The following is a 22,579-nucleotide window of genomic DNA, read 5'->3' as shown; positions in this document are numbered from 1 at the left end:
GTTGATAGTCGCTCGAGAGTAAGGCTGACTTGATAGAAAAGCGATAGGCTTCCCGAGGAACGGTCATGCCAGATGGCCGTGGTCCCCGGGTTAGACCATGCGTTTCTGACCTTTTTGTCAGACCACAGGCAGAGTCTGCCTGTTTCCCATTGTATTTCTTCCGTGTATGGATAATAAATAATGAAGCTATTGAAGAGAAGTTGCAAAGGCGACGCTCGTTCGTTACCAGTCTAATTGCACGTGATGCCGATGTCATCGTAGAAGGAATCAGGTGCGGCCGTGCATATGAGTAACAACGCTGTCTTTTCTTTTTGCAAATTACTTATTGGCATTTAGCACAGTTCAGGCTTGCATCTTAGACGACGCAATCGATGCAAAGTTTGCAAATGTCCATAAGTAAGCTATCTTGCATTCGGCGGCTGTTGCCCGCCGAGCATTGCGTAGGCTGGTACGTACGGCGACAAGGGTCTGAGCTGCACCAGAACAGTAGCATACAGTTTATCATCTTCCTGGCACAGAATCGGCGGCAATACTTCAAGTCTAAACCTCAGAGGCCTGAGATCATTCGGAACCTGAGGTTTACTGAGTATGGCACGATCTCAAACATCTTCAATGCTATGTCTGTTCGTAGAGTCGGATCAACAAGACACAACTCTAACAACGGGCAATTGGGCGACATTCAAGCTTATCCCCAGCTCTGATCCCAGCACACACTAAAACGGCTAGTACCAGCTCGGGTTAGAAATAATAGGTGCAACGCGCGAAGTCAAATGACACGCGTGTATTATTTAACTTTATGATGCCGTGCTATCCAGAACCCCACCAGCTTACCTATGTTGCAGCTTCCTCTTTCGGGTGGGCCGCGTCAATTTCCACGACGACAAAGTCTAGCATAACGGCGCGACTTGCCAACTTATATCCTCGAAGGCCACCACACAGGCTTCTATTGCGTTGGCAGCCAGAAGTCTCAAAGTCGAAGTCACCATGCAGCTCCCTCACCACCCAATCCTTTCCCTTCAATTGACGCCCAAGTTCGATGCCGATGGTGTTAGCAGCCTCTCCGTGCTGTTCCTAATTCAAAATCCAGCGTTTAAGCCTGATCAGCCCGCGTTTTCTTTCTATCCCTTCAAAGACAACATACCAGCTCATCCTTTTCACGAGCGCGACATCAAGGCTACGGATAACTCGGGGCCTCTCGAAATCCAATTTCGAGATCTACCTTCGGAAGGTCGTAATTTCCAGCAACATTGGTCATTCAGTAGACAAACCCGAGGCGACGTCAAACTTGAATTTGACGTCTTTCCTCGCCATGTCGACGTCACGACTCCCTTGGGTGCGCGTATCGATCTTCGCAAGGACCAAGGCGGTGTCCACGGCGTGGGACAATGGTTCCTACCTCTGTTATTGTCCGACCAAGTCTTCACGAATGTGGTCAAGTGGAAAGTCCCGGCTGATGCACCGGAATCTACGAGATGTGTTTGGAGCTATGGCGAAGGAACCAAACCTCTTATCCGTGTTGGTCGTGCCGAGACCTTGTGGAACACTGTTTACATGGTTGGGCCAGTCCAACGTTATCCGGAAGTCTCTCCAGAAAGCGATGATGGTTTCGCTGCCTGCTACTGGTTCGGAGACTTGCCGCCCAACCTTGAGCGGCTCAAATCATACAATGCCGTCCTATTTCCAAAGCTGGCGTCCTTCTTTGGCGTGACTGGTGAATCTTACCGGATCTTCATTCGCAAGTCTCTGGTCGGGTTTGGAGGCAGCGGGTTCGATGGAAGTTATGTTTTGGAGTACGAAAACGCAACGAAGAATGAGACAGACGATTCACTGGTTCTGCTGTTCACCCATGAGATGGTACACAGCTTTGTTGACATCAACCCCGAGGAGGATGGGTATGAAAATGAGTGGTACATCGAAGGTTAGTGGTACCCACGCTTCCCATTTTTCATCACGGTGGTTGCTAAGTATTACGTGATAAATAGGGGTTGCCGAGTTTTACAGCTCGTTTCTCCCGTACCGTTTTGGTTTCCGAGGGATGGACTTTCTTATTAAAAGTCTCAATGGTCATCTTCAAGCGTACTACACAAGTCCAAGAATCACAATCGACGTTCGCAAGGCCGCTGAGATTATGTTCAGCGACTGGTATGGAGAATGGATATCTTATAAGCGTGGTTTTGCCTACTTGCTGTTCATCGATCTTTATCTTCGGAGGCAAACCGGCCAAAACGACATCATGAGCAACGGGCCTCTTGACCAAATCATTATCGACCTCTCAAGAAGATGCAGGAATGGAAAAACTGTCCGGGCTCAACAGTGGCTTGAAAGTCTCACAGAGTATCTTGGAAGCGACAAGCTCCCCATTGCCCAACAATACGAAGGTATGCTTCGTGGTCGGCATATCATTGACTTCGAAGGCCTTTCGTTCGATGGCGGATCCCAGAAACTCAACGAGTGTCGCCTTCCAATCATGGAGTTCGGGTTTGACCGCAGCAGTATTCATACACGCATCGTGTCGGGTGTTATTCCGAACTCCCCAGCAGCCGTCGCGGGATTGTGGAATGGCGCCCACATTATTCGCACATCAAGAGCAGGCCTTTGCGTCGAGGACCTTCGTAATACATACACTGTGGTGGTAAAAGATGGTGACGAGGATCGCCCAATTCAATTTCTTCCACGTTTGCTGGACAAAACAGCCAGTGCCTGGCAGTTTGATGCTTAAGCAAGACAAAGGTACTCAGCTTGGACAAGATGGAATACGAGCTTGATGAGATGATACGACAGTATATAGAAACGGAGCTTTATCGCTTCTAAACCTGCGTCTTCATAACGCGAGAGATCCTGTGAGACATTGCTATGGAGAGAAATCTATCATGTTTAAGCCGGCAATTTCTCCCACTTCATGCCTAATACGCCAATGATGGAGATTACTGCCACTGCCATTGGTACACGAAAGGTTTCCTGAAGTGCCTTGTTGTACGCGTTGATGATCCCCGGAAGTAGATCTACCGAGATCATGTCCTTCAGATTGGTAGCTCCCATGTCAGCAATAGCTTGTCCGTCGAGTCCGCCTTGGCCGTGTAAATTCCGCTTCAAATTGTTGACAAAGACTGTATTTGCGACCGACATGAGGACTGCTGGACCGAGATTCTGAAAAAGAGTGACAGCGGCAGTCCCAGCCGGGATATCCGCGAGAACGAGAGTGGACTGCACTCCCATCATGGGTTGTTGGGTCCCTGCACCAATCCCGATGCCTGCGATGATAGGATAAATGATCCATTCGCTTGGCCCCGTGTCAACTTCGAACCTGGTCATAAGTCCAAGGCCGACCGAAGAGATGGTTGTAGAAAAGAGCATAAAGGGGTTATACCATCCCAAGAGGGTCACCAGGTATCCGGCAACCAACGCCGCCAGTACCTCTCCACCAACATAAGGCACAAGCTTGATGCCAGACTCTCTCGCCGAGTTGCCCTTGATCGCCTGAAACCATATTGGCAGCCAAATATCTGCAGTATAGTAAGCTGCGTCGATACAGGCGGCATAAAGGCAAGCAAACGCAACGTTGCGCTGCTTCATAAGCCGAGGTGGTAAAGCGGCCTTGTCACCTTTCCAAATCTGTGAAGTGACGAAAGCGACCAGCATGACCGTAAATAACACGAGGAGTGCAATCATGGGACCGCTACTCCACGGATACTCCGACCCGCCCCACTGGAGTGCCAATAAAAGAGAGACCATGCAGGCGAAGAAAACGGCGAGACCAATTATGTCGAATTCCTTGATTTGGGAAGACAGCTTTCTGTTGCCGCCAGAGATAATCTGGGCCGGAGGTTTGAAAGAGAATTGAATCAATCCCAGTGTTGCGATACCGACAGGAATACTAATGTAGAACGCCCACCGCCAGGACAAATGACTGTCTGTCAAGGCCCCTGAGATCAGAGGACCGATGATGCCGCCAACGCCTGAGAATGCGCCCAGGAACCCAGTGTACACTGCCCGTTGGCGGATTGGGACGGAATGTGCCAGAACAACCCAGGTGCCTGTGATTTGACGATGATGGTTAGATGAGCCAACGACGAGAGTGGAACGAGAGAGACAGATGAGATAAAACCAGAGAGAATGAAAGTTCGGACCTATGATGATGCCACTGCAGCCGATGCCGGTAATGGCACGACCGATGATGAAGGCAATAGAGTTGGGTGCGCTTCCGCAAACCGCTAGACCGACCTCTCGGAAGGCGATGGCCACCATGAATGTCAACTTCAAAGAGAACAGCTCGTAGCATTTACCGTAGACTAGTTGAAATGAACAAAGCTGTCGCAAGTCAGCCGTGTTGAATGAGGCAACCTAAGACGCACCACTTACGCTCAACATGTACGCGGAACCGTACCATCCCACGTGCTGAAGTGAGTTGAATTGATTTGTGATTGCAGGAATGGCCGTTGCAATCAGAGTCATGTCCAAAAACACCAAGAATACAGCCAAAGCAAGGCCCAGGATAATAAGGGCTAGTCGAATACCTCTTGGGTACTCGATGGCCGAATCTTCCTGGTAGCCAGCTTCTTTGGCTTCCTTAACTTCGAGGGAAACGGGAAGCGCTGGGACTTTCGCGTCAGAGGAAATGCTTGATCGCTTTCCCATGGAAAGCTCCTCTGAGCAATTTGAAGACTGAGCTGCATCTTTGGCGCTTGAAGTAATTGCTCTGGAGGGCTCCGATATCGCCATGATGTGGTGCGTGTGAGACAAAGTTTTGAACGATGTGGACAAGAAATGAACTAAGTATATGAGCACACTCTTTTCTTGAGTCTTGCAGGCCGATAGGCCTGTATCAGTCAGATTCTCGGACTGATGCAGCAAGTTCTTTCGAGGTGTCTCAGAGATTCGTAAGCAACGTCAGCCAAGTTGTCAAGTGGTCAGAAATTAGGGGAGTGAAAAAGTTCCTGGTGAGTAGGTGGCCAGCAGCCCGGGCAATTTCAAGGTATTAGACACGAAATTCATCATTTACGTCCCTGTCATCTCAAACACTTACGCGAGAAGTTGGGGCCTCTTCAGTGCCTTGCGACACTAAGACTAATAGGTGATACTACCAAGATGAACGTAAGGGATCATACACAGCCCAGTTGACATCGACCCCATGACCGGTTGCAATCCCATTCGACAATTGCAAAGCCAGGGTCAGCGAGGCAGCTTTGCCCGAAGCAAAATTCTCGGAACCAGCGTCTGATTCCAAATCCTATGTTGTACATATCACATTCAGAATGGCCGTGAATAGCCTCGTAGCTGTTTCAAGGGCTGTCATTGGTTCGAGAAGTCGAAATCCTCAACTCTTGGCGACAATCCTTCCAGCCGTGGCTTGGCCTAGCTTGCCGAATTTCAGCCTGCCATGCTAGGTCAAGCTCACACCCTGGGTCATACACTTCTGCAATAGGAAGCTGGGTGTTAGGTTCTCATCCCATGAAATCGTAACCGCGAAGCCACTAGCATGAAGACGTTTTCGCGACTTCACGTCATTGGTGAGATCGCATTGCGTTCTCGAAAAACATAGTACGTTTAGGGCTCATCACAGACAAGTGCGAATCCACAAGCACGATGCAGGCACACCTTATCTAAACAAGGATGAATGAAGTTTCTTGATTCAGGAGCAGGTAGAAGTGAATTGCACTTTTGACAGGATCGCCAATGCTGGTCTGATGCAAGGATTATTGATGCCTTCGGCAACGATACGAAAACCTGATGATTGCAAATCAACATAGGCAAACCTTGAAGCACTTTAAGATGGAGGCAAGATGGGGCTCCATATGGTAAGACATGTCACACGAAAAGGCGTGACTGCAGGGAAGATGGGACTACTGACCATGCCCTTTTCATCAAAGGTAAGACGATTCGGTCCCCTTTGACGCTCACGATAGGTTCACATGGTTTTGCTTTGCCCCTCGTCAGATCCTCAACGGACTTTTGTAATCCTCTGGGGCAGCCATTCAGTAGGGGAGTCTCGACGAATTTGGCAATTCCAATCGCCACTTGCTTACATGTATGTGGAAGGCTTCGGTGAACTAGAAGGTGAAAACTTTTATGGGACTCTCAGGGTACTTCTTCAATCGGGTGCTCTTTGCAACATCTAAACTACTGGCTTGTATGGCGAGCACAAAGTACTCGAAAACGGCCCGGTGTCATCTACCGCCGGAAAGTACTTGAAGCTCGGAGATGCCCACATATCATCCCTTCTGTTTCTCGAGGAAGTCTACTTGAATGTCCGTGGGCCAAGTTGCTCGTGTCGATTGAACGGATCATTCTTTGTTCACTTTCATTTTCTACCGAGAAGAAATCATTACACAAGCACCATGATGGCCAGCTACGGTCGCGCTTCATACCCAGAAACGAAAACAGCCGAAACTCTGCTGTTCCGCTCCCACAGATTTGAGGCCCTTCAAGAGTACGCACACTGTTCAGCTGCCTCTATAATTCAGCTTGCTTGTGTCGTAGCATTGAAGGCATACGCATCAGTTGAGTCCATCAACTTCTTAGGAGAGGATCAGGAGTGGTTACTTTGGAACACTCCCTTGTCCCCAAAGAGCCGCATCTTCGAACTTCTCTGCAAGCCAAAAGTTGCAAGTGCCGACTCTGTGACTATCTCGAAGGCCAATCTCACAGAGTATGCTCTCATTGTATCGTCCTTCCGTGATGGATGTCCCCTGAACATGGCACAAGAGGCCCTTCCGTCTCTACATGCTGTGAAAGCCGTACACCCGCAGGTTAGTCCAAGCCCTTTTAACTAACATGGTCTCTTGCGTTACCCATCCCCATCGCCATAATTTCCTCATGTAGTTGGCGCTGTTTCTCATCATAGTGTGAAAACGTTAGCTGAAATTTGTAAAGACAGTCATGGCCTTTACTGCGGGCCAAGATCCGCTCTCTCATAGTCTTCTTGTACGATGCGAATATTCAGAAACGACCCACTCAGACTGGCGTGCGAGAAAGATACTTTCAACATTTCGCAATGCACTCGAAAGCATCATCGCCCAGCCGAATGCCAATTTGTGTGATCTCAATCTCCTGGATGAAGGCGACCATCACCAATACGATGTCTGGAACCAGCTCGACTCGGATCATGAAAATGTCTCTGTACAAGACATGATTGCAAGTCATGTTCATGGGTCACCTCTGAACATAGCTGTTGATGCGTGGGATGGTACTCTGTCTTACGCAGAGTTAGACGAGAAGTCAAGCAATATCGCCAACGAGCTTGTCAGGCGAGGCGTCCGAGCCGAGTCCAAGGTTGCTCTATTATTTGAGAAGAGTGTATGGAACATTGTGGCAACGGTGGCTGTTCTCAAAGCCGGCGGTGCGTTTGTGCCCTTGGATCCATTCCAGCCGGACGGCCGAATCTCAAACCTCCTCGATAAGATTCAGCCAAAGACTGTGCTGAGCTCCAAGACATACACCGAGCGTTTACGTGTGCTATCGAGAAACATTCTGTGTGTTGAAGAGCAATCAACACAGCAGCTATTTGGCCTTGCAACTGCACCCTTTCCTTCACCAAGACCTTGGGATCTGGCTTATATCATGTTCACTTCCGGAAGCACCGGAGAACCAAAAGGGGTGATGGTTGACAATGCCGCCTGCTCTTCCAGTATCGCCGCCCACGGAAAAGCCACAGGATTCAACAGACAGACGAGGGTCATCCAATACGCTCGTCATACCTTCGACGCGTCTATCGCCGAAATCCTCACGACTCTCAGCTTCGGTGGCTGCATTGTTATCCCGTCTGAAGACGAGAGATTGAACGACATCACCAGTGTCATGCAGCTAAAGAGGGTAAATTGGGCATTCTTTACGCCTTCTGTGATCCGACTTCTTGAACCGTCCGAGTTACCCGGACTGACAACCTTGTTATTGGGCGGCGAAGCTGTCGGTCAAGATAATATCGAGAAATGGGGGCGTGGACGCAATCTCATCAATGCATTTGGGCCTACTGAGAACACTGTCTTCTCGACTATGCACCTTGTTCGATCCAATGGGAACCCCGGAGTTATAGGGCGTGGGGTTGGAACCTGTTGCTGGATCGTCGTACCAGACGACCCTACTCGGTTGTCACCTCTTGGTGCCGTTGGAGAGCTGGTTCTTGAAGGTCCCCAGCTGGCGAGGGGCTACCTGAATTTTGAGGAGGGCGAAGGACCTAACAATGCCTTCGTTCGTGATCCTCCTTGGCTCGCCAAACACAATCGACGAGGACGGCTTTATCGGACAGGGGACTTGTGCCGCTTTGACCAGAATGGTGTGATTCACTTTGAAGGCCGCAAAGACACTCAGCTCAAGATCTCTGGACAGCGGCTGGAAGCCTCTGAAGTTGAATATCATCTGCGCTCAGCGTTTAAGACTCAGAGTGTTGTTGTGGACGTCGTCACGAGGCCAAGTTATGGATCGAAAAAGAACGCCAAAGTACTGGTGGCCTTCATTTGCCAACAAGGAAACGCCGGGAGTGACTCAGTCGATGGCAGATGCGTCATGCCCAGACAGAATCCAGCTCTTCGGAAGATGATACCGAAGGTTGAAGCTATGGTTTCCAGCGTTCTTCCCTCCTGGATGTGTCCCTCCCTCTACATCCCTCTTTTTAGCCTGCCTCTCACCACCAATGGCAAGGTTGATCTCAAGCGTTTACGCCGGGAAGTTGACGACCTCCGTCCAGAGCAGTTCTATGGTTTCTCTGAGTTGGGCCTGGAGGATGACACTGAAGAAGCTGCGAACGAGAATACCGAGCTCCAAAACGTAATGCGCGGTCTTTGGGCCGGCGTTCTCGGAATCTCCGAGGGCATGCTATCGGCCAGCAGCAATTTCTTACGCCTTGGTGGAGATTCTATGGCCGTGATATCGCTAGTGTCGGCTGCGCGTAAAAGCGGTCTCGCGCTGGAATTCGCACAAGTCTTCAAGAATCCAATCTTGGGAGACCTCTGTCAGCTTCCCCTGCTCCAGTCCAAGAAGTCCATGATCACCACACGACCTATGGAACTTCTAGATGGGGAATCTGTGGCTCTTACAGAAATTGCCGAGGAGTGTTCCATCATTATAGAGGACATTGAAGACGCTTTTCCCTGCACACCCCTACAGGAGGGGCTCATGGCCATGTCTTCCACAACTGCTAATTCATTCCTGGTTCAGTATGTGCTTCAGCTTGGAGCAGATGTCGATGTCGCAAGCTTGAAAAACGCGTGGAATTTAGTTTCCAAAGCACACGGCATCCTACGCACTCGTCTGGTAGACACATCGACATCTGGCATCCAGCAAGTTGTCGTACACGAGGCCCTACGCTGGAATGAAAGCTCCAATCTTGATGAATATCTAGACTTTGACCTGAAAAAGGCGTCAATATTTGGGGTTCCGCTCAATCGATTCGGCATCATCTACGATACCAATGGTCTTGCATCGAGTATGGTCTGGACTGTGCATCACGCAATTGTCGATGGTCACTCTGTCGGACTCACCCTACGAGCAGTGAGGGACGCCTTCAGAAATTCTTTTGAAGCTACGAAAGCTTCTTTCTCTTCCTTCATCAAATATTCCCAAACTTCAGCATCAGAATTGTCAACCCAATACTGGAAGTCAGTCTTTGAGGGAGGAGAGTATGAGCAATTCCCAAGGAAGCCGCTTTGCATTGTTTCTGCCAACGCGAATCCAGAGAAAGCATTTGTTCGTCTTAATATGGCTCTTCCCATATCCGGCTTAGATGTGACTGCGACAACTATCTTGCGTGCAGCCTGGGCACTTGTCATTAGCCGCTTCAGCGGGTCCAGCAATGCCGTCTTTGGGGTCACGTCATCGGGAAGGAATGCTTCATTTGATGGAATCGAGACCGTTATGGGTCCAGTCATTTCGACTGTTCCGTTGCGGGTTAAGTGTGATCGAAGTCAGACCGTGATCGATTTTCTCACCGGGCTTCAGACGGCCACTATCGACATGATCCCCTTCGAGCAGATGGGCATTCAGAACATATCTCGCATAGATGCCAATTGCAAGGCTGCCTGCGAGTTTCAGAGCATGATGATCATTCAGCCTGAAGTAGATATGGCCATGGATGGTGCTCCTTTCACTGCTTTTGAGCGACCACAAGATCTTGACAAATTCAACTCCCACGCCGTCATGGTTGAGTGCAGTCTCCGGGAGACTTCGGTTCACGTCAACTTCAACTATGACACCGAGTACCTTGATCATTCCCAAGCTTCCAGACTGGTGGAATATTTCGACACTGCACTGGGGTTCTTAGTCGCAAGTCAAACCACACGTCTCGAGACATTCTTTGCCCAACCTTCGGCCGAAGATATCAAGCAGATACAAGCTTGGAACCAAAAACCGCCCTACATCACCGAAGCCTGCGTTCATCAATTGTTTGCGACTCAAGCTCAGATCCAACCAAATGCACAGGCAATCTTTTCTTGGGATGGACATCTCAGCTTTTTGGAGCTTGACAAGAAAGCTTCACAATTGGCTCGAGTTCTTGTGGATTTGGGTGTTGGCCCAGAGAGCAAAGTAGTGTACTGCTTCGAAAAGTCTCTCTACACTGTTGTGTCTATGCTGGCTATCCTGAAAGCTGGGGGCGCAATGGTTCCCCTCGACCCTGCCTACCCATTGGAGCGCAAATCTTTCATTGTCCAGAATGTTGCCGCCAAAGTTGTCGTGGTATCTTCCTCTCAAGCAGATTCATTCTCTGGATCAGATACTCCAGTAGTGACCGTGAGTCGGGCTCTGTTTGAGAAAACGGACAAGCTGCACGTTCAAGCCTTCTCGAGCGCAGAAGTCCAACCTCACCATGCTGCCACAGTTCTGTTCACCTCTGGCAGTACGGGGTTGCCGAAAGGTGTTGTGCAAGAACATCGCACTCTTTGTTCCGCAGCAAATGCTCAGTCGGCAGGCATGCAAATGTTCAAGGGCTCGAGAATTCTCCAATTTTCCGCTCATGTATTTGATGTCAGTGTCATTGAGATTGTCAACGCACTGGTCTTGGGAGCCTGTATCTGCATCCCATCTGATGAAGACAGGCTGAACAACCTTGCTGGATTTGTGACAGAATCCCAGGCAGACTGGGCCTTCTTCACGCCGTCCTTCGCACGCACCCTTGATCCTGGCGACCTGCCAAGCTTGAAGACAGTCTGCATGGGCGGCGAGGCCATGACCGTCGACAACATCGAGACCTGGGCTAGTCGCGTCCAACTTATCAACGCCTATGGGCCCTGCGAGGGTAGCGTATGTACTGTGACTCGAATGAGTAACGTGGAGTTCCTTGTGGGTGACAGTATTGGCCATGGTCTAAATTGTCATGTCTGGATCGTGGATCCCGATACCCACGAGAGACTGCTTCCCATTGGAAGCATTGGTGAGATCCTGATCGATGGACCCAGTGTTGCTCGCGGATATCTAGGGGATCCGGAGAAAACTAGCAAATCGTTCATCGCCGACCCATCGTGGACGAGTAATTTCAATTTTGGAGAAGAATCAAGGAGGATGTACAAGACTGGAGATCTCGGCAGATTCAACTCAGATGGCTCAGTTTCATACCTCGGACGCAAAGATACCCAGATCAAGCTTCGCGGTCAAAGAATTGAGCTGGGAGAGATCGAACATCGGCTCATCGACATCCTCCCAGCTGGCTCTCTTGTAGCCGTTGATGTCTTGTCTCTTTCGAGATCTTCCAGCAAGCATTTGGCTGCGTTTATTCAGCTTGGCGGTCTATTTGACAACTTCTCAGAGCGTAAGAACGCTGTTGATGATATGGCGAGCCAACTGAAGACGCAGCTGTTATCCGTTCTGCCTATCTACATGGTACCTGCTCACTTTCAATGTGTTGAGTCTCTGCCATTCGGTACGACTGGGAAGCTCGATCGGCGAAGACTCAAAGAATACGCCGCAAACTTGGATACTCTGCATGGTCTGCGTACTGCTCCAAATGAGGGCGAATTCAGAGAATTCGACTTTGGAGGTAGTCTACTTCCTGATGAAGACATCGCCTTGTCTATCAGCAACAAGTTGGCTGAATTATTGTCGAGGAATGACCCAGAAAGAAAGCAGTCCTTGCGTGGGAGTAATTTCAACCCCTTCTACGCCGGTATGGACTCCGTCCAAGTCGTCTCACTTTCTACCTTTGTTCGGAAGACCTATGGGACAAGTCTTCCGATCAAGAAGTACATGAACAGTGCAGCGACTATTCGGGATATTGCTCGGTGGATCGCTGAGGATCGCCAGGTTCCCAAACAGGACGACGGACTCGAGCTTCTGGATGAGATCGAGAAGTATGACAAGTCGCTTCCAGCACTTCGGCCCCAAGACACAGCATGGAATGAGAAGTTCAGCCCAAAAGCGGTATTTTTGACAGGAGCAACTGGGTTCCTTGGAAATCAGCTTCTCTGCCAGCTCTTAGAGCGTCCACGAGTGTCCAAGATCGTCGCTTTGGTGAGAGGTTCAACAGCTGCGCATGCTACCGAAAGACTTTTCTCACTTGCGCGTGGCAGTAGCTGGTGGCGCGAGGCATACACTTGCCGCATCGAAGTTTGGCACGGTGATCTCTCGCTCCCACACCTTGGCCTAGAAGACACGCAATGGTCTCGACTGGACGGATCAGGTACTGAGGATGACTTGATCGACGCTGTGGTTCATAACGGTGCAGTTGTCAACTGGATGGCGGATTACCATGCCCTGGTACCTGCCAACACGCTATCCACCGTTCAACTCCTCACTGCCGTCGCGAGGGCGTGCGCCAGCCGACCGGTGCGCTTTACTTATGTCTCGGGAGGCCATCTCTCGACTTCCCCCGACAATGTCAACGAAGTTGCAGAGGAGCTCAAGTCGTACCCAGCATACAGCCAGACGAAGTTTGTCTCTGAGATTCTCGTGGCGCGTTTTGCTCAACGTCTCGCTCAAGCCGGCCATGGGTCTCTTGTTTCCATTGTGAAGCCAGGTCTGATTATGGGTAGTTCCTCTGATGGGATCTCCAATACAGACGACTTCCTCTGGCGTGTGACAGCCAGTGCCCTTGACATTGGTCTTCGTGTTGATGAGGACCCCGGCTCGTGGATAGCTGCGGCCGGTGTTGACCTGGTTGCGAAGATTATCCTGGACAGCTGTCTACTCCAACCCGCCGAATGTGGCGCCAGTGTCTCCAAAAAGATCTTGAGCGGCATCAGTCTGAGCGACTACTGGGACATTGTTGCCGAAGAGACTGGACGTGTCACAGAACCGTCAGACGCAAAGCAGTGGTTGGGCGCCCTGCAGTGTGAGGTGGAGGGCAAGGGGTCGGGTCACAGAATGTGGCCGGTGATGCACTTCGTCGAGGATAAAGGAGGCATTCTTGGCCAGCCCTTAGGCGCAATGACGGCTGAAGATCAAGCCGAACATCAAGCTGTTGTTCGTAAAGCTTTGCGAAAGAGCTTGCAATATCTTGTAGCCATTGGGTACATGAACATCAGCCGAACGAGTAGCGAGGACGGCGACAATGCCAGTGAGTCCGGTGTTGTGGTTCCTGGGTCCCTAGTGTTTTCGCGGACTCCGACGACCCCGATCTGGAATCAGACGATTGATCCAAAGCGTCTTGGGTATGGAGATCACAGTGAACAAAAGTTGGAACTGCCGGTAACAGGTGCGCCGCGGTCTCCGAGTCACTTGTGCGACAGCATAAGGAGGAGATGAAGGGATTCTTGAAATCTGACGAAGGAAATAGGCAGGGAATTTCTCGCAAATTTGGAGTCTTGGCTCTTGCATCGAATTTCTTTCTGACGTGTATGCGCTTTCTTCACAGGGGCAATTGTATATGAAAGCTTACCTTACTGGCCTGCAGATAATTAATTGACTGTTCTGTAAAGTCGCACCAATGAATCTCCCGCACCTCGTCTGAATCAGTGGCGCCCTCAATAGCCCGCGATCTGAGCGGCCATTAGGCCAACAACCAAGTCATGACTTCGGCGAAGAAATCCTCACGAAGCAAGTTTAGTCGACTTATTGCTAGTTTCGGGGGAACTTTCCCCACGCAAATGGTGAAGTGGGTATGCCCAGTTAGGGATCGAGATTGTACGTATTCTTGCTAAAATACCACGTTTCGTACTGTGACCCTTAAATATAACATATAATAAGTTTTTTGCGCTAACTTAATTAGGTAATAAGTCTAACTGTATTTAGCTAGTGCTAGCTTAGATGTTATAATAATCTAGTGAAAACCTTTTAATAGCCCTCTAACTATATACTTCTGCAAAGGGTTGGTAGGAGCAATGTTGCAACTCGTACTTCCTTTCTCAAATGAGAATCCTCAGATGAGGAAGGAAGGTTTCTTGTTCATCTCAGCTACATCTACATGCCCTTTTATCTTCGACCCTGATATCCTATCCCTTGATATCCTATCCCTTGATGTCTCACTCAGTGCCGAACATAGCCGAGAGCATCCCATGTGACAGACCTAGCCTGTTACAACTTCTAATGCTAACGCTAACGCTACTATTATCGCTAATATTAATACTACTAGCTACTATAGTGAAAAATTATAATCTCTACGCCTAATTTTAACGCTTTCTATATAACTAATACTATAGAAGCCTTTAATTATAATATAAGTACTATAAAAAGACTCTCATAAGTATAGGTATACGCCTCTAATAGTATCTTAAAGTCTATATACCTTACTAGACTACTACCTAAGTTATACCTTTAATCTAATAATTTTTTAAGCCTCTTAAAGTAGTTACTAAGTAAAAGAATAATCTTAAGTACTATATAGCTCTTTCTATTTACTATAATAATAAGCCTTTTACTGTAACAGGCTAGGTCTGTCACATGGGATGCTCTCGGCTATGTTCGGCACTGAGTAAGACATCAAGGGATAGGATATCAAGGGATAGGATATCAGGGTCGAAGATAAAAGGGCATGTAGATGTAGCTGAGATGAACAAGAAACCTTCCTTCCTCATCTGAGGATTCTCATTTGAGAAAGGAAGTACGAGTTGCAACATTGCTCCTACTAACCCTTTGCATTTACTTACTTTAAGGATAAAGCTATACTTTACTTCTTTAAACTCTACTTACCTAACTAGATACTGCTATTAGCTTACCTCCTTACTAACTACTTACTTAATAAGGTTTATAAGGATATTAAGTAGTTATTAAGTAATATAGTTTTATAATATTAACTAAACTATTTAGTTATTTAACCTCTCTACTAATTAAAATACTATACTTATTATCTTTATTACTTATATTAACTAAAGCTTTTATATAAAGGTTTATTTTACTTAATAAGAAGGTTAACATTTATTATAAATATCTTACTTATTAAGCTTAATATAGTTATCCTATTTTTAAAGTAATTAGTAACTTTTAAGACTTTAATTATAAACTTTTTAAAGTATAATAAATAGCTTCTTTATAAGTTTTAAGTTAGTAAAAATAGCTTTATATCTCTTTAGTGTAATTACTAATTTAATACCCTCTAAGAGGTCTTTTTTAATATAGAACTTTATCTATAGCTAGCTTTATAATAGATTAACTCCTAAATAAACTAATAAATTAGTATTTATCTATATTAACTAATAAGTACTCAAGAGGCTTAAAGTAATACTATAAACCTTAGAAGAGCCCCTATTATAGTAAGAAGAAGCGTCTAAGTTAGTTTTACTTTATTTTAACGCCTAAGTAGAATAAATAGGGGTTTAAGCGCTATAAAGTACTATTTTCAGCTTAGATCTATAGTTAATATTACGTTAGGTTATACACTTCGTCAAAATACAACGTTAGGGCCTCAAAGTACAACGTATTGCCAAGAGTATAGTGTACATACTCAAACGCTATGCCCAGTCCTACAAAAATAAGCTCATAATCTGTCAAACTTTCGATCGAAGTTCCTCTGTGTTCATAATGGTGAACTATGACAGGGATCCCATGAAAGTTTCGGTAACGAAAGATCTTCCGTCAAGCCGGCGAACTTAACTCCAATCCAAGACGTCGGCTCAATATCACCTCAGTTAGTAGCTCTCCTGCGGCTTAGGTCTTGGCATGTGAGTAAATGCCAGCTTTGGTCTATCCAAGACATCCGCTTTGAGTCCTGCTCATTTGAGACGTCAATTTATCGGTAGAGACTGATTGCGATCCACTCGGAACATGAGACGGTGATAGAGTCGCCGAGTCATGATTTGGAGATCATTTCCCACATGTTGGTCCTATAGTCGACTTGCCCCGTGGGCAGATGGGGTATTGATCAGACAAACACCGGCACCACGGTCGCGGTTTCTGATGTTTGAGACGTCAGAATCAAATGAAAAGGCGATCGCGGATGAACTGCTCAGCACGTTGTTAGCAAATTGGTGGGCAGATTTTACATGAAACGGAGTGCGTCGACAGATTGGGCGAACATCAGACCAAATGTCCCCACAGAGCCGCCAAGACCGTACTTTATTCTTTACAATCTAATAGACTTTCGAACCTGATTACTAGGACATAGCTTCGAGATGCCAACCCGCAAATCAATCTGACTCCTAACACGGTTGGCAAAGATTCGGGCTTCCGTATGAGGAAACAGTCGGTACCGAAGTTATACGTATGCATGGCGAGGTCTAACGGCTTAGTCGCGAGACCGAGCTGGGCGGACTCACCGTGAATAATATAAGAAGCAGTCTGAGATCGCACCACAGCAGGAACCCACCTCAACAGCTCACGGACAAACTACTTCAAACTCCTCTTGCAAATACCCCAAGAAAATCTACTTGTTCATCTTACCACCGCAACCATGCAGCTCAGCTTCTTTGCCGTTCTCGCCGCTGTGTCACTCGCCATGGCCGCTCCCAACCCTGTTCCTCAGGCGTCTTGCAGTCTTGCCAAAGTGAACGAGTGCATCAAGCAGGTACGTGAACCACGATCTCGCTATTTGCATGGTTCAATTGCTAACGTTATGCCTTGATAGTGCGGAACCAGACAATACGACTGCTTCGACGACACCTGCTACTGCGCTTAGGAGGCCAGGCGAGGCCCCACCAATCCGTCATCTCTTTCGTGTAAAAGGCTTTGGATTTAAGTGTACATACTCCTTTACTACTGCGGCTAAAAAGAAATGCTGCATTTGAGGCGGCCAATCTTCTCTATTTCTTACATATGATGCCCTCCCCTGACTTTGACAATTCACAACTTACTCTTCTCAGAGATGAGAGTATAAGATTTGGGCAATGACTCCAACAGATCCTTATCAATCTCATCAACGCTCCTTACCCCGGCAACGTTCATCAAGATATCCAGATCAGCCAACAGCCCCCATAACACGTGTCTAACCCCATGCTCTCCCATAATGCTCAGCCCCCAAATCCAGAGCCGTCCGATGAAGATGAACTTGGCTCCTAAAGCAAGTGCTTTGACAACGTCCGCCGCACCCCTCACTCCGCTATCGAACGTGACAACAATCCGATCACACACCTTCTCCGCAATCTTCTCGAGCGCATCAAGACTGGCAATGGCGCCGTCAACCTGGCGTCCGGCATGATTGCTCACGACAATGCCCTCGAATCCGAGATCGGCAGCCTTCTCCGCGTCGTCGACCCTCTGGATGCCCTTGATGAGGAACGGCTTGCCCCCGCTGATCTCCTGCCACTTCTCCCTGGCCCACACGGCCTTCTCCCAGCTCCATGCCCGACCGTGCCAGACATTGTCGATCCAGAACGCAGCGGCCTGCTCGGGTTGGGTCTTTGGATCGATCCCCTTCTCGGCCAGTCGTGTCTGGAAGACAGGGTCTGCGAGGCCCAGGTCTGCGCCGATGCCGCGGTAGAAGGCATAGTTTGATGTGGCGACATCGTCATGCCGCCAACCGAGCTGCCAGGTGTCCGTCGTGAGAATGCAGGCTGTGAAACCGCTCTCATGCGCTCTCTTCAGCAACGAAACTGTCAGCTCGTCATCGTGTGGCATGTATAGCTGAAAGAACCGTGGCCCCTGTGGAATCTTTGACTTGTCCGCCGACTGTGCGTTGATCGCAGACTCGCGCCCTGCATCATTCGCCTGCGCGACTTCCTCGATGGTGCAGGATCCCGCCGTTGACAGGCTATACGGGATCCCCAGTTCGCCTGCAACTTTGGCAACAGGGACCTCGCCCTGGGGGTGGTAGATCTTGTTGATGCCAACGGGAGCGATTCCGAACGGGGCAGAAACCTCATGGCCAAAGATCTTGGTGCGCGTGGAGCGCTCGTTGGTGTCGACCAGCTGACGAGGCACGATCTTGTGCCGGAAGAAGGCCTGGCGGTTTGCGAGATGGGTATGGGAGAGCCCTGCGTTTGATGAGGCATAGAACCTGGGGTTGTTAGATCATATCATTCTGCATAGGAAGGGAGTGAGATGTACCAGCCGTTCTGGGTCAACTTCTTCTGTGCAAGTTCTTCCAACTTGTCAGGATCTAGGCGATATTAGCTTGTGTAATCAATCGTGCGTCTACGAACTTACGGGTGTTGAAAAGAGGAACCTCATCGTCGTTCAACTTCCAGAAGTTCTCGCGCTGGTACAATCCCCATGATGGCGTGTCGCGGTTCTTGATATGAGGAGAGTTGGGGTCCGACATGACGACGACTTTGATATTATCAAACTTGTACTTCGCGACTATTCGACTTTCGAAAGCTTGGGGAGTAACGATCCGCCTGTTTTAATGCCGGCATTAACATCGTAATATGAGAGCAGTTCACCTCTCGAACCAGTGTCCGGCGATCATCAAGGTCAGGGGTCATGACGTAACCTGTAGCTCATGATCCGAACTACGCCATGGTTCCACAGAACCGGCCGTCTGTGCCGACATTTGGGATAAGCTTCGCGGCTCAACGGAACTTGCAATTCCAGAATCGTTCTAGAATTTTTCTATTGTGTTTGGAGTACAAGTTCGGATCGGTCAAAGAGTCATGCACGCAATCCCGCCATCGATTGAGACAGCCCTAGGACGAAATAGGGTTCACACAGTAACCGCAGATTCATTCCCGTATGACAAATACTATGTAGTCCGATCTGCGAGTGGTTTCACTAATCATCGGCTTGTGATTATACTAGCATCATAATTCATTTGACAATAGGCTAACAGCAAGTAGCTCAACTAATACACTTGACAAGAGGCATTCTGGTCTCCTAACATACATCCAAGTAAAGGAGGTAGTGACAGGAAGGAAAAGGTCATGCCGTCACAAATTAGAGGCGGGCGGTGGGTTGGATAAACTCTCCGGGCGCGTGGTAGTTGGGCACCCTCATCTCCAGGGCGGCGCCAGAGTAGCCAAGATCCTCGGCGACGAGCGTTGCAGCCTTCTCACCAATGAGCAGAGCGGTCGAGTAGGTGTTGCAGCCGACGTTGTCGGGGCAGATGGAAAGATCGGCGACCTTGAGGCCCTTGACGCCGTGAACGTTCAGGCGCTCGTCCAGAACACCGTGCTTGACGATGCTGTTGCCCTCTCTGGGTGCCATGGAACAGGTCTATATCCCACGTCAGCTTGCGTGAATCTGTGCGAAGAACCATTGTACTTACTCCGAGGCTGTGCCAGGTGGTCTCAACGTGGCGCTTCACCCATTCCTCGACAGCCTTGATGTCGTCATCACTGTACTTCAAGTCGTCGCGAAGTTCAACGCGGTTGCTTGACACGGTCTTCTTGATGTCGCTCTTCCGGTCTGCCTCATTGAGGGGCTGGGTCCAGCTGCCGTGCTGGATACCCGCGGACAGGTTACCAGCAAGGGCGTACTGGTTGGTGGTTGGCAGGTCCAGATCCCTGGCGCGGGCAGAGGAGTCGTACGCGAAGAAGGGGTGCATGTTGGCGACCTCTCCAGCGTATGCGTCCATGCGGCGAGCAGTCTCACGAGACTTGATGTAACCCCAGACCATGGGAACCATGTCGCGCTCATCGTTCATGAAGCCGGCGTCGAAGTCGGGGGCGTCGTACGGGTTGGGCGAGGTGATGTGGGTGGATCCACGAGAGAAGGGATACTCGAGGAAGTGGAACATGGTGAAGAACTTGCCAGGGGGCCTGTGGTCTTGTCAGTATGGGAAGTCTTTGGGCTGATTATGCAACTTACATGACCATGTGGTCACCGAACCAACCAGCAATGACCGAGTAGTGCATCACTGGCTTGTCAGGCTTGTTCTCAAAGTACGACTTCCAGCCATCCTTGAAGTGCGGGGTAGGCCATCTCTCGAACTCCTTCAGCTCCTCGGCAGTCGGCCGGATCTTGACGCCGGCGTCGATACCGTTGGTGGCGAGGGGGCCAGTTCCCTTGATGTTCCATTCATCGAAGACACCTGGCACGCGGTGAGTATACATGTGGGAAAAAGTGATTGACTTCACTTACGCTTCTGGACCTCAGGATCGCCACGAACAAAGTCGTCAAAACTCTCGACGCCAGGCTTTGCGCGGTAGACGGAGAATGTGAGGTAGTGGTCCTGGAAGTTCAGACCGACTCCGGGGAGGTCGACGATGGGCTCGACGCCAGCTGCGCGAAGCTTCTTGGGGTCGCCAACACCCGAGCGCTGGAGGATAAGCGGAGAGGACAACGTGCCACCCGACACAACGATCTGCTTGCGAGCTTTGAAGGTGCGTCCCTTGAGCTCATTAGGGTGAAGAGGCTTCGTCGGGCTAGTTTCTGTCAGTCTTGCTCGAGTGGCCTGAAGATTCTGTCACTCACATGGTCTTGACGCCGACGGCTCGGCCGTTCTCAATGATGACCTTGTCGACCTTAGTGTTGCAGGCAAGGTATAAGTTGGAGTGGACGGCACGGGTCGCATGAATGTACGCGTGGGCACTGTCGCTGCGGCGGCCCGTCTGTAGTATATTGAGTCAGTTGTTTGATATGGAACGCGAGAACGGGAATAAGCTCACGTCTCGGTTAATCCACTTAAGCCAGTGCTCAGCTCCGTGGCCCGTTGACAGATCCTGCAGATCATCGACGGTAGGGATGCCCTGCGATTCCGCAGCGCGGAGGAAGTCTTCCTTAATTGGGTAGGTGCTGAAAGCAATTGTAAGTTTTCGATGTATTTATAATTGAACCCTTCGGTTAGGCTGAACCTACTAGTTGCCGAAGGAAACCTTGATTGGGCCCTCGAATCCGTGCAGATCTCTGTCACATGGTTAGTTGAACAGAGTTTGCGAGAGTCCAACCGATCACGCGTGCGCTTACCGGTTGTGAGAGGCCCGCTGATATGTCTCGTGCTTCTTCATAAGTGGAAGCAGCTCCTTTGTAGACCATCCCTTGGCCTGGAAGTCATCGTAGTCAGAAGCCGACGCTCGGGTGTACATCTGGTGGTCTTGTTAGTTGTGCCCCCCCTGCACTGCACAGAGACTGCGTTTACCATAAAGTTGATCGAGGAACCTCCGCCCAAAATGTTGGCGCAGGGCACGATGGCGGATCGACCGGCCAGATGTTTCGAAGGTCGTGACTCATAAAACGTGGCAGTCTTGGAGTCCAACTTCATGTTCCGGGGGTAGATACCCGGGCGGAAGACCCATGGGTTGTTGAGATTGTTCTCACCGCCCTCAATAAGGAGGACGGTGAGGTTATGGTCCAAGTTGGCCAACCTGTCTGTGTTAGTCTTTTTCTGGAAGCATTCTTTCTGGAGGGATGGGACTAACCGTCCAGCCACAACACATCCTGTGCTGCCACCACCACACACAATGATATCAAACTCGTCGGGAAGAGCGCCGCTCATGGTGACGTTATCAACGACGGGGAATCAAAACAAAGTATTCAAATATCTGGCTTGAAGATGAGCAGCAATTGTCAAAGCGGCATGAACACCGTGTCAGGTCAACTGCAACACTGCTAATGCGCTCGCTGAGATGAAGTGTTCTAGGCGAGTTCGATTCCGCCGGTCGGGACGGTCGTTAAATAGATGGGAGGACAGCTGCGCTTAAGGCCATCTGTAGAAGTCTTCCCCGCCGTTTGGTCTGGGCAGGATGGTTCTCGACCCCGACTTTACTCCAGACCCTCCAGGATCTCAGACCCAAGATCCGGCAGGGAGGGAGAAGATGAGGGGAAGCCATGGAGCATCCCTTCAGGATTCGCGAGGTTCTGGGGTCTGATTTGGTCCAAAGCATGCAGCGTCCGTGTCATCCGGTGTTGTTTGGTCGTGACCTATCATCGACGCGCGTCTGTGAAGTGTATCACCCAAAGCCAATGCATGGCAGCATGGCTGTGCCTCGATCAACACGCTTCCTAGCTTCCCCGCACGCCCTCGAAGCTGCAAGACAGGCAGCTTTCATGCGGCAAATTTACGCCGTTGGCACATATTGGACAGCAACGAGAATGAGGAGATGAAGAAGCCCACTGCCGGTTCTCCCAGCTTGCATGCTTCCGCAAGTCCGAGAGTGGCTTTGTCCGGTGCCACTCTAGCTAACACGCCCATTGCAATTGCACATTGCTGATGACGATCATATCGTAGACGTTTGCCTCGTAAGTAAGGCGGTCGCCAAGAACCTCACAACGCCCCCAATGTTTCCTGCTACATTGAGCCGCACGGAAAACCCTGCATTAAAAATGCGCCGTGTGCCGTTTTGGGAGCTCCAGCCTGTCTCAAGCCGCGAGCTTCACGCCCAAGAAGACTTGACGCAGAGGATAGCTCAGGGTC

General features: G+C 49.5%; 5 protein-coding genes across 5 annotated transcripts; 2 read left to right on the top strand and 3 right to left on the bottom strand.

Moving 5' to 3' along the window:
- Positions 1-984: 984 nt before the first annotated feature.
- Positions 985-2,719, top strand: CGGC5_v016463 (uncharacterized protein; the record flags this gene model as incomplete). Its single annotated transcript, XM_032027021.1, has 2 exons — positions 985-1,918; positions 1,983-2,719. 2 exons carry the CDS (start codon positions 985-987, stop codon positions 2,717-2,719), a joined length of 1,671 nt encoding a protein of 556 aa, XP_031876597.1.
- Positions 2,720-2,874: 155 nt separating this feature from the next.
- On the bottom strand, positions 2,875-4,719 carry roqT-1 (Efflux pump roqT; the record flags this gene model as incomplete). Its single annotated transcript, XM_066153522.1, has 2 exons — positions 2,875-4,308; positions 4,360-4,719. The coding sequence occupies 2 exons, from the start codon at positions 4,717-4,719 to the stop codon at positions 2,875-2,877; spliced, it is 1,794 nt and encodes a 597-aa protein (XP_066007163.1).
- Positions 4,720-7,125: 2,406 nt separating this feature from the next.
- atnA-1 (Nonribosomal peptide synthase atnA) lies at positions 7,126-13,665 on the top strand (the record flags this gene model as incomplete). Its single annotated transcript, XM_032027024.2, has 1 exon — positions 7,126-13,665. One exon carries the CDS (start codon positions 7,126-7,128, stop codon positions 13,663-13,665), a length of 6,540 nt encoding a protein of 2,179 aa, XP_031876561.2.
- A 3,468-nt stretch (positions 13,666-17,133) lies between these two features.
- Positions 17,134-18,550, bottom strand: CGGC5_v016460 (putative lactate 2-monooxygenase; the record flags this gene model as incomplete). The annotated part of the gene is made up of 3 exons (XM_032022362.1): positions 17,134-18,286; positions 18,337-18,388; positions 18,436-18,550. The coding sequence occupies 3 exons, from the start codon at positions 18,548-18,550 to the stop codon at positions 17,134-17,136; spliced, it is 1,320 nt and encodes a 439-aa protein (XP_031893262.1).
- A 611-nt stretch (positions 18,551-19,161) lies between these two features.
- On the bottom strand, positions 19,162-21,661 carry AOX1-1 (Alcohol oxidase 1; the record flags this gene model as incomplete). Its single annotated transcript, XM_032022253.1, has 10 exons — positions 19,162-19,440; positions 19,493-19,985; positions 20,035-20,257; positions 20,308-20,591; positions 20,641-20,777; positions 20,835-20,961; positions 21,025-21,072; positions 21,133-21,251; positions 21,305-21,530; positions 21,585-21,661. 10 exons carry the CDS (start codon positions 21,659-21,661, stop codon positions 19,162-19,164), a joined length of 2,013 nt encoding a protein of 670 aa, XP_031893261.1.
- Positions 21,662-22,579: the final 918 nt, after the last annotated feature.

The sequence above is a fragment of the Colletotrichum fructicola genome, assembly GCF_000319635.2.
Source record: "Colletotrichum fructicola Nara gc5 chromosome Unknown KSG_Nara_v1_contig10, whole genome shotgun sequence".
NCBI classification, from domain to species: Eukaryota; Fungi; Ascomycota; class Sordariomycetes; order Glomerellales; family Glomerellaceae; genus Colletotrichum; species Colletotrichum fructicola.
This window is presented reverse-complemented; position numbering and strand designations above follow the sequence as displayed.